General features: G+C 38.5%; 1 protein-coding gene across 1 annotated transcript in view; it reads right to left on the bottom strand.

Annotated features, from left to right (window-relative positions):
- Positions 1 to 13,637, bottom strand: part of GTF2B (general transcription factor IIB) — a 36,941-nt gene that overhangs the window by 20,672 nt on the left and 2,632 nt on the right. Inside the window, exon 2 of the mRNA XM_005885313.2 lies at positions 10,574 to 10,680. Coding sequence (XP_005885375.1) covers positions 10,574 to 10,680 — 107 coding nt within the window. The remainder of the gene's footprint in view (positions 1 to 10,573; positions 10,681 to 13,637) is intronic.

Raw genomic sequence — 13,637 nt, 5'->3', positions numbered from 1 at the left:
AGGGACCAGGCTGGGGGAGGGGCAGCAGTTGGGGGCCATCAGGCCAGTGGGGGGGCAGGTCAGGGCTAGCAGGCCGGCAGTTGGGAGCAAGCAGGTTGGCAGGGGGGCAGTTAGGGGAGATCAGACCGGAAGTGGGGACAGTTGGGGGCGATCAAGCTGGCAGGCAGAGTGGTTAGGGGCGATCAAGCCGGCAGGCAGGTGAGCAGTTAGGAGCCAGGGTCCCAGATTGCGAGAGGGATGTCCAACTGCCAGTTTAGGACATCCCCCAAGGGGTCCTAGATTGGAGAGGGTACAGGCCGGGCTGAGGGACACCCCCCCCCCCCCCCGCCAATGCACGACACCGGGCCACTAGTCTTCTATATATATAAAAGCCCAGTGACCGAACGGCGGAACGACCAAAACAACCAGTCGACCAGTCACTATGACGTGCACTGACCACCAGGGGGCAGACGCTCAACGCAGGAGCTGCCCCCTGGTGGTGTGTTCCCACAGCAGGAGCAGTTGCTCAGAGGGTGGGTCCACAGCTGCTCAGCTGACTGAGATGAGCAGCACTCCCACAGCAAGCTGATCCCCTCAGGTCACACCCCCCACCAGTGCACTAATCCCGTGCACCGGGCCTCTAGTAGTTATATAACTTTTACCTATAGAGCCAAGCCTAGACTCCAGGGCCACTGACTGCTAGTTATATATCTAAACTATACACTCTAGAGGAATTTGTAGTCTAGGTCTGGAGACATAGAAAACAAAGATTAAAAAATCTAAAAATACAGAACATCTTAAGGACTGGTAAACTGTAAAGTTAATAGTATAGATTTGTGTTTCTTAATATGATATGTGACCTTAAAGTGGAACCTGGAATCCTTTAAAACGTATTTTCCAGCTGATTTTTTTTTTAGGGTTCAGTTTCCAGCAGATTTTATTTTCTTCTCAAAAAAAGCTATTTACAAAAGGTATATATCAACAATCTGACAGGCAATGACTTGACATGATTAGTCTCAGCTGATTCTTAATGAATACTCATATATTCAAGTTCAGATTCACTGGTATAAACAACACCCAGAATGAGCCTAGGAGGAAGAGATCAAATTGACCCATTTTCTCTTTCAAGTCTACCTAAACTAGCTACGGTATTTCCCTTAGTTGCTTTTAAAAACAATTTCAAATGGTTTCACAAAAGTGGCTTTAACTAGAAATGACACCAGTAGTTCTAAACAACCTCTTATTGTGAAATCCTACTTATAAAAGTCATGATAACCAACTTCATGCTTTAACAGCTATTACAACAGGTCACTAAATACTTTGCCAATATAAACAATGTACAAAGTAAAATTTATACACAAATTGATGATTTAAATATGATTATACTGCCACCTAGTGCTCATCTTTTAATGTTACACAATTAAACTGTTAGGATTTGGGGGGAAAAAAACACAAAACAAAAAGTGCTATTAGAGCCAATGACAAAGCTTTGCTTTAAAAAAAAATTGGCCCTATTTTAGAGGTCACTACCAATATCTTAAGGATTACTGATAAGGTGAGACAGCCAATCACAAATCATAACACTTCATATGTTTAAAATTAAAATCCTATAATTCAAATAAGAGGAAAGCCAAACAATGTTTACATGTTAAATAGTATTAAAAAATAGCAACAAAAGTTGTAAATGGCCTAAGTTACAGGACAGACTAAATACTACACAGCCATTTAAATACTGGGATAGAAGGGAAACAAGACATTAAATGTGTAGTACTTTCCAAAGACAGCAGCAGTATCTCCCATTCACATGCTCTTCTGCAACATGACCTTGTCCCTCTCACAATGATATGAAGCCTATTTCTCCACCCCTTCCAATCTAGGTGGGACCTAAGACTACTTTGATTAATACAATACAGAAGTGATCATAGTCTACCCATAGCCCTAACTATCCAAGTACAAAACACTTGCTCTTGGGATATTAGTCTTAGAAACCAACCACCACATATGAAATATGACTACACTGACACAACTACAGAGAAGCCCTAGACAATGACAGAGCCATGTAGGGAGGCCAAGAAATGCAGGTGAAGAAGCCATCATGGAAGTGGATCCTCCACATTTAGCCTGTGCCATGCGGAAACAATGGCCCAGATGAGTCCTTCCTGTGAAATCATGAGCAAAATAAAATGGTTGCTATAAGCCACAAAGTTCTGAGTTTGTCATGTAATTGAAACAGAAATCGTTTCCTGAAAGTATGATATTGCTTTAAGAAAATCCTAAAAACATGTGACACTGGTTTTGTAACTGAATGGTGGGCTTCAAGGAGCCAATGAATGCAGGTTTGAAGAAGAGTGAGAAAAGTGTTATTAAAGACTGGAGAAAAGGTAGTATATACCATAAAAGATAAATATAATTTTTATATTATGAATTATTTCATTTTAAAAAGTGATAGTAATGAACTCTACTTTCCAAATCATATGGCTCTGAAAATGACAACTGAGTGGTATCTAGTCTTGAGTTTGAAATAAGAGTTAGAAGCTGTCATAAGCTTCAAGCACAAGTTAAACATTAATTACAGAGTTGTTTAAAAATAATTCTAGGAGTTTCAGTTTCTAAACTTGTCTGTTGATTATTCAATAAATCTGATATAATCTAAAAAGTCAGAAAATGAAAAACTTTTATGGCAAGTACAATCAATCCATTATACCAAGATCATTTAATAAGAAACCAATGATGATATTACATGTCTGGATTTAAATTCCTATGGACATCAGTATCTCAAATAAGAAAAAGTCACTAATTTTAAGTGGATTGGAGAAGACTTGCTCAGCTTAATTTCTCCCCTGTCTCCACAGTATAAGAAAAAAAGGCTTGAATTGAGCTGGGAAGAAAGAGCACATGCCTTTAAACCAGCAAGATAATGCAAATCTAATTATATACTACAATCTAAATTTATTATCAAGAGTAGAGGCCCGATGCACGAAAATTCATGCAAGAGTAGGCCTTCCTTCCCCCGGCTGCTGGCACCAGCTTTCACTCCAGCCCTGCTGCTAGGCACCCGGGACCTGGGCGGCTTCCCTCTGGCCCCGGCTTGTCTGGAAGGATGTCCGGTGTAATTGGTATATTACCCTTTTATTATTGTAGACTAGAGCAGCCGTGGGCAAACTACAGCCCGCGGGCCGGATCCGGCCCGTTTGAAATGAATAAAACTAAAAAAAAAAATAAAAAAAATAAAAAAAGACCTTATCCTTTTATGTAATGATGTTTACTTTGAATTTATATTAGTTCACACAAACACTCCATCCATGCTTTTGTTCCAGCCCTCCAGTCCAGTTTAAGAACCCATTGTGGCTCTCGAGTCAAAAAGTTTGCCCACCCCTGGACTAGAGGCCCGGTGCACAAAAATTCGTACACTGGGTGTGGGGGGGAGTCACTCAGCCCGGCCTGCCCCTTTCTCACAGTCAGGGAGGGGATGTCCTACTGACGGCTTAAACCCGCTCCCTGTGGGGCGGGCCTAAGTCGCAGTCTGGCCTCCTTCTGCAGGAGGTGACCGGGCCGATCAGGGAAGGTGCCATCCCCATCACCCTGCTGCTGCTGCCGCTGGCCACTATGACTGCCTGCCCTCAGCCCTCGCAGCCACCGCGGCTTTGTCCGGAAGGACGTTCAGCTGTCCAGTCTAATTAGCATATTATGCTTATTATTATAGATAACTTGTGTACATACATATGTATGTATATGTATTTTTACAATTTAGACTCATGAAGCGTCATGTTTAATTAAGGTATTTTCAAAATAATTTGCTTGGCGTATCAGCAAAATAGAAGAATGGAATTCTCTTTCTGGGGGGATAACATTTCACATAACTGGAATTCAAACTAAGTGTTCCCTATCAACACTGACTGCAAATGTTCATCTGTCAATGCTGTGTCAACAAGATTTTATGTATTTCACTTTTTAAAAGTCTTTTTCACACAAATATTGCCAAATACTGAAATTAATCCACAAGCATATGATTTTTTAAGTATATTTTTATTGATTTCAGAGAGGAAGGGAGAGGGAGAAAGAGAAACATCAATGAGAAGAGAGAATCCTGCACATCCCCTCACTGGTGATCGAGCCCACAACCCAGGCATGTGCCCTTGACATGAATTGAACCCGTTATCCTTCAGTCCAGCGATCGCCAACCGGTGGTCCGTGAGGTCCGAAAGGTTGGCGACCGCTGGTTTAAGGAAACCTTTGGAGCAGCAGTCGCCAACTGGTGGTATCTAGCTGGTCCAAAAGGTTGGCAACCACTGCTTCAGTCCACAGGCCGACGCTCTATCCACTGAGACAAACCAGCTAGGCCATAAGCATATGATTTTAATTGAGCATATTCATTGCTTGCAAGGCATTTATAGAATTTTATTACATTCTGATATTTGCTTTTTATCATGTCACTACAGTGTACATTAATCACTTCCAACTGAAGGTTTGGTGGAAGCTCCTAAATTGCACAATTAAACAGATTTTATAAGATGAAAATTTCCTTTGCTTTTGTATCCAGGTCTGAAAAACACTAATGAAAATATAGTTTGAGTCTGGCAATATAGGGTGACCCCCAAAAATATATACACACACTTTGAATAATTAAAGGCAATGTTTATTAAAAAACATTTCATTTTAAAAATTGAGCTATCAGCTGTCATACTGTGCATACATTTTTTTGGGAACACCCTGTATATCTGCTGCAGATCTGTTTGGGAATGAAGATCTTAGTTCTTATTTTAACTTCTGGCATCAATGAAAGTATAAAAAATACTACATAAAGCAATTTAACATTACTTGTGATTCAGACATTAGCTGCTGTCAAATTCACTTTATCACAGTGTTTAACATATAGGCACTGTTTTGCCTTGTGACTCTAGGTTGAATTCATTTGGAAATATTAGCAAGTCTACAGCAATAGTTAATTACCAAAGCCATTCAGTGTTTAATAGTTATTGAAGGCAGTACTGGTTCAGAGAAATTTCAATCTTGCCCCTAAGCTACAAAAATTACAAGGTAACTTTTCCACTACTAAGCAAACAAATTACTGTGTGGTAGAACTGTCCATGAGATTGAATGAAGTCCACTACTGACACTATTGGATCAGTAATAGTACATGATAGATTCAAACCTTTTCCACAATGTATCTGGTGATGAAAAATACAATGAATGACTACAGGTTTTTAAAAATCTTACATTTTTACACTTTGCAAATAAGTCTTCTGCTCCACACATTTTTTCACCACCATCTATCTATATAATACAGGAATATGCAAATTAGCCAGGATGCCATAACGTCACGACTGAGTAGCAGGGACCTAAGGCTGCATGGCGCCTGGCTGGGGTGAGGGACTTCAGGCCGTGCCCTCCACCCAGCAGGGCTTGACGGGGTTGGGGCTGGCTCACCCAGTGTGGGTGGGGCTGGCCAGGTCTGGGTCTCCTGCATTTTCGAAGCTCGTGCAGGTGGTGGGCGGGGACTTGACTCTAGGTCCCTCGGTGCACCCCAGACTCTGACAAGAGGAAGATTTTCATATACATTTTACTAATTTTCTTTCATCTCTGACACTTCTATTATAGAGAGAGGGCAAATAGCAATTATTAAAATATTTCCTCTAATTCCCTTTTAATGTGCACGAATTTCGTGCACCAGGCCACTAATAAGTTATAATACTTTTTAACAGATTCCACTTCACGTTGTACTGAATCAATACTCTTGCAACATCTTTAAAAGTATTTTCTCCTATGGATGTTCCATGCAGTTTCAAACTCTGCAAACTCTGCACTGACTCCTTGAATAAACAACTCAACATCAGTAACATCTGTCTAGTCATCAAGAGTCTAGGAAAAATAGTTGAAATAATTTGCCTTATATTTCGAGTATCCATGTCCTCAACTCTTCAAACAACTGTTCTTACTGAAAGGCTAACAGTCTTAATAAGTTTTTCTCTGGACACATTTCTTCAGCTGTTGCAATCACACATAAATTAATTAACTCACCATTGCTAAACGGCTTTCCCTGCTTGGCCTACAAATGAGCCACTCAGAAACTTTAGCTGCAGCCTTATTTTCATTCTTTTATTTTTGTGAAGAAATTCTGCTGTGATGAGGTATTCCACTTTACATTTTCTAAATCTTCTGACCATTGTTTTCCTCAGTTGGGAGTACTGTGACAGTGTTTTGTCTGGTAATCTAAATGTTTATTGCATTCTTTTAGCACAGCTAAAATATCATAGCATAATAAACACAATGCTTCACCATCTAATTCAATAACAAAATAACTCATACTACACTGGGCCTTAAAAGCATGACATTCAAGTTCATTGTTTTTTGTTTGTTTTGACATAATGAGTATGCAATGATAACAAAACAAATAAATAAAATGTTGCAGTATGGAGGTATGCTTGTTACTTAAAAATGCTGTGGGATTTTAACTATCAACTGGGATTTGTAGTGCACTGAGCAGCAGTACAAAGTGATGAGAGCAACATATATGGTTTCTGTTGCAACTACTAAATTCTGCTGTTGTATTAAGAAAGCAGCAATAGTCAATATGTAAACAAATGATTATGGCTGTGCTCCAATAAAACTTTACTTATGGACACTAAAATAAGAATTTTATTATTTTCATGTGCCCCAAAATATTATTCTCTTGATTTTTTTCAACCGTTTAAAAAATGTAAAAGCCATTCTTAGCATACAGGCCATGTGAAAACAGGCAGTGGGTCGTAGTGTGCCAATCTCCAATTGAACTCATTTTATTATGTAGGATAGAAATTTGGCTCCCATGCAGACAGAGGAGCAAGACTGCCAGATTACCTAAACTTCAGTTTCCTAACCTCCAAAATGAAGATAATGTGAGCACTCACCTCACATATTTCTCTGAGGTTAAACTGAGTGAATATGTAAATCATTTAGAACAATGTCTACTGTAAAGTGAACTAGCTGTTAAAAATATTTCTTACTGAGCATAATACAATGCAAATGGATTTCAATTCTTATTAGCAGCTCTGTATGATTTAAAATTCCCACTGGAGATCTGAGGAAAGCAGCCTACTTAAATGAATATTACAGATGTCCTCCAGTAAACACATCCACAGTACATCAACATCAATGTATCTGTTATACTTCCCACAATCCTAGCATTTTCAAACTACTAAGGCATGGCTGCAACACTACCACCAGAATACTTTTTATAAAAATACTAGAGGCCCGGGGCATGAAATTCATGCACGGGTAGGGTCCCTAGGCCTGACCGGAGATCAGGGGCGATCAGGGCCAATCGGGGCCTTCCAGCTGCCGGCCGGGGCCTCCCTTCCCTGGCTGCCGGGTGCCGGCCGGGGACGTCCTTCATTCCAGGCTGCCCCCTGATGGTTAGCACACGTCACAGTGAGTGATCAGTCTTAGGGTCGAACTCCCCCAGGGACAATATGCATATTAGTCTTTTATATATTTAAATGTTTTTATTGATTTCAGAGAGAGGAAGGGAGAGGGAGAGATAGAAGCATGCATGAGAGAGAAACATCAATCAGCTGCCTCCTGCTTGCCCCCTACTGAGGATTGAGCTCCCAACCCGGGCATGTATCCTGACCTGAAATCAAACTCGCAACCTCCTGGTGCATGGAACAACACTCAACCAACCAAGCCACATTGGCTCGGCAGAATAATTTTTAAGTAGACCATTTCTATTCTAAAGTTTTGGAGCATTTCTAGATTAGTGAGCAAAGAAATAAAAGTGAAATTTTAAGAAATATTTTTAGCAATGACTATTTTACACCAGAAAAACATAAATAAATCATTCCATAGGAAATGAAAATTACAACAAATCTTTTTTGTTTACTAAAAAGCCTTGGATAAGATTCAACACAGATACACTTTTATGTTCCGAAATAAATGACATTTAAAAGCCACAAAAGTTATATTACATGGGTGTAATCCTGCCATCCTCAATGCCCCATCAAATATTTAAGACTAAGAACTCAGGAAACTGGGGGCCTTTTTTTTTTTTTTATTAACTCTCAAATTGATGTTCCCTCCTATCCAACATTATAAAACATATGCATCTGGGAAAACTTCAGGATGTTGAAAAAAGAGATAGAAAAAGATACAAAAAAGTGGAAGATTGTACCTTGTTCTTGGATTGGTAGAATCAACATCATTAAAGTGTCCATACTACCCAAAGCAATCTACAGATTCTATGCAATCCCTATTAAAATACTAACAACATATTTCAGAGTTAGATCAAATACTCCAAAAATTTATATGGAATCAAAAAAGATCCCGAGTAGCTGCAGCAATTCTAAAAAAGAAAAACAAAGTTGGAGGAATCACAATACCAGATTTCAAGTTATACTACAAAGCCACCATAATCATAACAGCCTGGTACTGACACAAGAACAGGCATATAGATCAATGGAACAGAACAGAGAACCCAGAACTCAACCCAGGCCATTATGCTCAATTAATATTTGACAAAGGAGGCAAGAGCATACAATGGAATCAAGATAGTCTCTTCAATAAATGGTGTTGGGAAAATTGGATACATGCAAAAAAAATGAAACTAGATCACCGACTTACACCATACACAATAATAAACTCAAAATGGATAAAGGACTTAAATATAAGACGTGGAACCATAAAAATTCTAGAAGAAACCATAGGCAGCAAAATCTCAGACAGCTCTTGTAGCAATATGTTTACTGATACATCTCCTAAGCCAAAGGAAACTAAGGAGAAAATAAACAAATGGGACTACATCAAACTAAAAAGCTCTACACAGCAAAAGAAACCATCAACATAACGAACAGGCAGCCCACTGTAGGGGAGAACATATTTGCATATATATATATATATATATATATATATATTTAATATTTTACAGAGAGGAAGGGAGAGGGATAGAGAGAAACATCGATCAGCTGCCTCCTACACACTCCCTACTGGGTATATGCCTGCAACCAAGGTACATGACCTTGACTGGAATCAAACCTGGGACCCTTGAGTCCGCAGGCCGACACTCTATCCACTGAACCAAACCATTTAGGGCTTGTCGTTGCTTTTAAAATAATTTAAATAAGAGAGACAGTTTGATAAAGAAATTATTTTCTGGTGACTAACAACGTTTAAGTTCTATAATTGTTTCAAGATCTGTGAAACATGCAAACATTCTCTGTATTGGGAATAGTGGTTAAGGGTAGGAATTTTGGAGCTAGACTGGTTGGAATTCAAGTTCCATCACTGAATTGTGCTGTGACCTTGAACAAGTTACCGAATCTATGTCCCAGCTTTCTCATGTTAAAATGGGATATGGCTGCTGTAAAGCACTGAGCTACACACCAGGGGAACATATACAGCTACAACTAAAGCAAGCTTAGGGTGTCTGTGCGTATAAACAGGCTCCTTCTTCCTCTCCTTTCCTTTGCTGCAGGGCAAGGCCATCAGAGAGATTGTTTTAGAAGCAGTTTCCTTTGCAACATTTTACCTGGTGATAAAAAATTTTACCTGCTAGACTTCCAAACCTCAGAGGGAAGGCTGGGGGTGGGGTGGGAGGTAATCAACCAAAGAATTTGTATGCATATGTGCATAACTCATGGACACAGACAATAGGGTGCTGAAGGTTCGGGGGTGGGGGGCTGGAGAGGGTCTATGGGGAGAAAAAGGGACATATATAATAAAAAATTATTTAAAAAAGGGGGAGGGGGCTGGTATGTGGGTTCTTGAGTTTAGCAGCAGAGAGGAGCTCCTCCAAAATAACCCAGTTCTCAGGCAACATGGTAGTTACATATAAAGAGCTTTCTATATGGCGGGCACTGTTTTACTTACTTTATACATGATAACTCATTTAATTTTCTGACAATAATCCCTTCAATCCTATTTTCATTCCCATAGGCAAGGGCAGTAACTTGGACACTGGAGTTTCTCTCTCACTTACCCACCATCCTGATTCTCTAATTGCCAGTGGTATACTTCCCCACATAGTTTGAAATATTTTATTTACATTTGTATTCATATTCGTTTTCTGATTATTTGTCAAGGCTTCACAGTAATATGTTGGCTTCACTAATGTATGGGTGCCTGGTGAGGAGCACTGTTATTATATCCAAATAAAAAGAACTATGAATAAAGTTATCATTTTTTTATCTTTATAAATATCTAGATATTTTTCCCTATCTTTTGTATTCTGCATGAAACTACAAAAACTAAAGCAATACAGACCTGATTGTAATTTGGGATACAGAAAAATAGTACTGCAAAATAAAAAAAATCAGGACAAATATTGTCTGCATGCTTAGCAAGACATTCCTTATATTCCCAATTAAAACCTTTCTAAATTCTTCAAAAAAATAAAAATAAAACATATGCCTTTGAACTGACAATAAAATATGATATCTCTGAATGATTTTACTTACTTGTGTGTTTTTTTTCTAATTCTTTTTGAGTGTTTCATGATAATTATGAATTAAATATGAATTACTTAAACAGTCAAAATGTATTCACTAAAAGACAGTTTGGAAAACACAAAAAAGACAAAGTATCCAAAATAGTGATATTAGTTAAAACCATAATAACTGCTTACCTACAACCAGGCCACATTCAGGACAGATCATATCACCAGCTCTGTAGTCCTCCACTAAAATCGAATCTGGATGGTTTGGACATGTGACTCTTGGGAGAGCATCCAAACTAAATGAAATGGGGGGAAAAAAAAAGGTTTTTTTGTTTCTTTTTTAAAAATTCTCACCCTATGACATAAAGGGAGAGAGAAAGAGAGAAACATCAATGTGTGAACCATATGTGAGAAACACCAATCCTCCCAACCAACATGTAACAAAGTAGTCTTCTGGGGGTTGGAGGAGGAAGGATTTTTAACATTTTTCTTTTTTTTACCCTTGACCAGAATTGAACCTGGGACTCTTCAGTCCACAGGCCGACGCGCTATCCACTGAGCCAAGCCAGTCAGGGCAACATTTTTCTAATATATATTTATAACATATTTAAACTAAATTTCTGAAGTAAACACCCCAATTAAATTACTTTAAATTCTAGCCAGTTATTAATAGGTAGATTCCATTGGAATTATTTTTTATACGAAGTTACTGGTTTGCAGACATAAAAAGCATTAAAAACTTTAAATAGAAAACAAGTGTTTTATTCTCTTAACATGTAGGCAATTAAGTTTTTAAAAAATCTTGATTAGCACTGAAATGACTAGCTACCATAATAACCTGTGACTGTTACAGATAACCATGCAGTTTGTGCCCCCTGCCATTTATTTCTCTGGTCAGAGAATAAATTTTTTCTGCTTGCTAGTTACCATGGTGGTAGATTTAGAACAGTATACTAAACTTAATCTATTCTATATAATAAAAGCCTAATATGCTAAGTGTCTGGTCAACCGTTCAACCAATCCAAGGTAATATGTTTAATGATATGCTAAGGCCATTCAACCACTGGCTATGATGTGCACTGACCACCAGGGGGCAGAGAGTCGACCAGTCGCTATGACGTGCACTGCTCCAACTGGTACATTAGCTTGCTGCTGGGGTCTGGCCTATTGGGACTGAGTGAGATGGGCCAGACATGCCCTAGAGCCCTCCCACAGTCCCTCCCCGGTCCCGATCATGCACTGGTGGGGGCCCTCGGGCTGGCCTGCACTCTCTCGCAATCCAGGACCCCTCAGGGGATGTTGGAGAGCCGGTTTCGGCCCGATCCCGCAGGCCAGGCCAAGGGACCCCTCTGGTGCACGAATTCGTGCACTGGGCCTTCAGTAGTAATATAAATGAGGGCGGTAGATGTGGCTCTACTTTACTTAAGACCTAATGATTTCATTTAGTCCAGAATTGATTTTGTTGGCAATCAAAAAATAGTTTTAAAGCTACTTTTTAATCTATTTGTGATATTAATAATTTGTTCAATTATTTTATAATGAAGCAGTTTGGGGAAGACACATCAGCTTTAAATGACCAGACAAGTCAGTTTTAAAAAGCAACAAAGACATTTAACATAGATTTTGTAATTATTTCTGGGGATATGACCTCATATTCACAAATGTTTGTTATCACTAAAAACAAGTTGTCTTTAAAAGTTCACTTGAGACAGGAAAACCTTATGCCATAAAAAAAATGCTGAACTACAATAAGGATATAAAAGAAAAAGAACCACCCAGCCAGCATGGCTCAGTGGTTGAGGACTGACCTATGAACCAACCAATGATTCTCTCTCATTGATGTTTCTAACTCTCTTCCTGTCCCCTCCTCTCTGAAATCATTAAAAATACGTATTTTAAAAAAAGAACCAATCACGATGCAGACATTTTACATGCAGCAAAGCGGGCTTTCAACGAAAAGACCATAAACTGTTAATAACATGCAAGAATTCAAGGAATATCATTTCCATGAGCTCTTTCCTTTGAGTTTACTGGAGACTGAGTTTTTCACTTCCAATATTACAGGGAAGACATCAATGTAAAAATTTGTGATGAGACAACTTTACACACAGAACTTAATGAGAGCCTATATAAGAACTATTAACATTGTTAAGTACTCATGTCAGAGGTAGTACAGGTATTGTTATTCTGAGAATGTTTCTGTATTATGTGGAATAAAGCCAATGTTTATGAAAAAATTTCACTTGAAGTAATCTAATAAAAGGTTATGTTATAGCCAACACAAATATACATCCAAAAGATGGTATCACCCATGTAAAAGAGGTATTCATGGTTTTGGATAAAGTTCTCACATAATACAGTTTAGAATGTTAGCTCTCAACATAGAAGGCAATTCCCACTGGAAAATTGATAATATAATCCACATTCCCAAAATTTATATAGTCAAGGTAACCAGAACACGTGTTGATCTTTTCATTGAAAAAAATGGGAGGTGGGGTTCGCTTTACATTCATGCTTATTCCAGAAATTCCTATAGAAAAATATTTTCATAAATTATGACAAATAAAATATTAAAAAAGCAAGTTATGGAAAATTATTTTAAAATAAAGGAAAACGTTAGCAGAGTAACAGTAATTACAAATGCATAATGTGGACAGTCAGGTGGCACACATCACACAAAGGACTGATGGGAAACAGTATCACGTAGTATGTGTATCTATTTATATATCTATATATATATGATATAAAAAATCACAAAGATATGCTTACTATAAAAAGGTATGAATTTTATACAAAATTGAGAAAAGTATGAACTACAGTTATATGCAATAACATGAATATCAAAATGCTGATAAAAAAAACTACTCATGAACACATATTTTTGCCATTTATATAAACCTTAAAGTGGGCAAAACAGATCTATGGTGTCAGAAATCAGGATGTGGTAAAGACTATGGGCACAAAGGAGGCTTCCAGGGTGCTAGTGGTATTTGATTTCTTGACCTGGGTTGTAGCTTTGCGTAAATGCTCACTTATTAATTGACCTGTGCACTTAAAACATGTGCACCAACTTCATAAAAAAGGTAAAAAGCAAGGCACAGTGTTTACATTAGACTCCTTTTTCAGGGGGTGGTGGGAGGGCTTAGAACTATCCTATATAATCCTATATAATAAAAGGGTAATATGCAAATTGTCTGCTTGACCAGGAGTTCGACTGGAGTTTGACCAGGGAGCAGGGCTGGCCTGCTAACCA

Source organism: Myotis brandtii, unplaced genomic scaffold (genome assembly GCF_000412655.1).
Source record: "Myotis brandtii unplaced genomic scaffold, ASM41265v1 scaffold90, whole genome shotgun sequence".
Lineage (NCBI taxonomy): Eukaryota > Metazoa > Chordata > Mammalia > Chiroptera > Vespertilionidae > Myotis > Myotis brandtii.
This window is presented reverse-complemented; position numbering and strand designations above follow the sequence as displayed.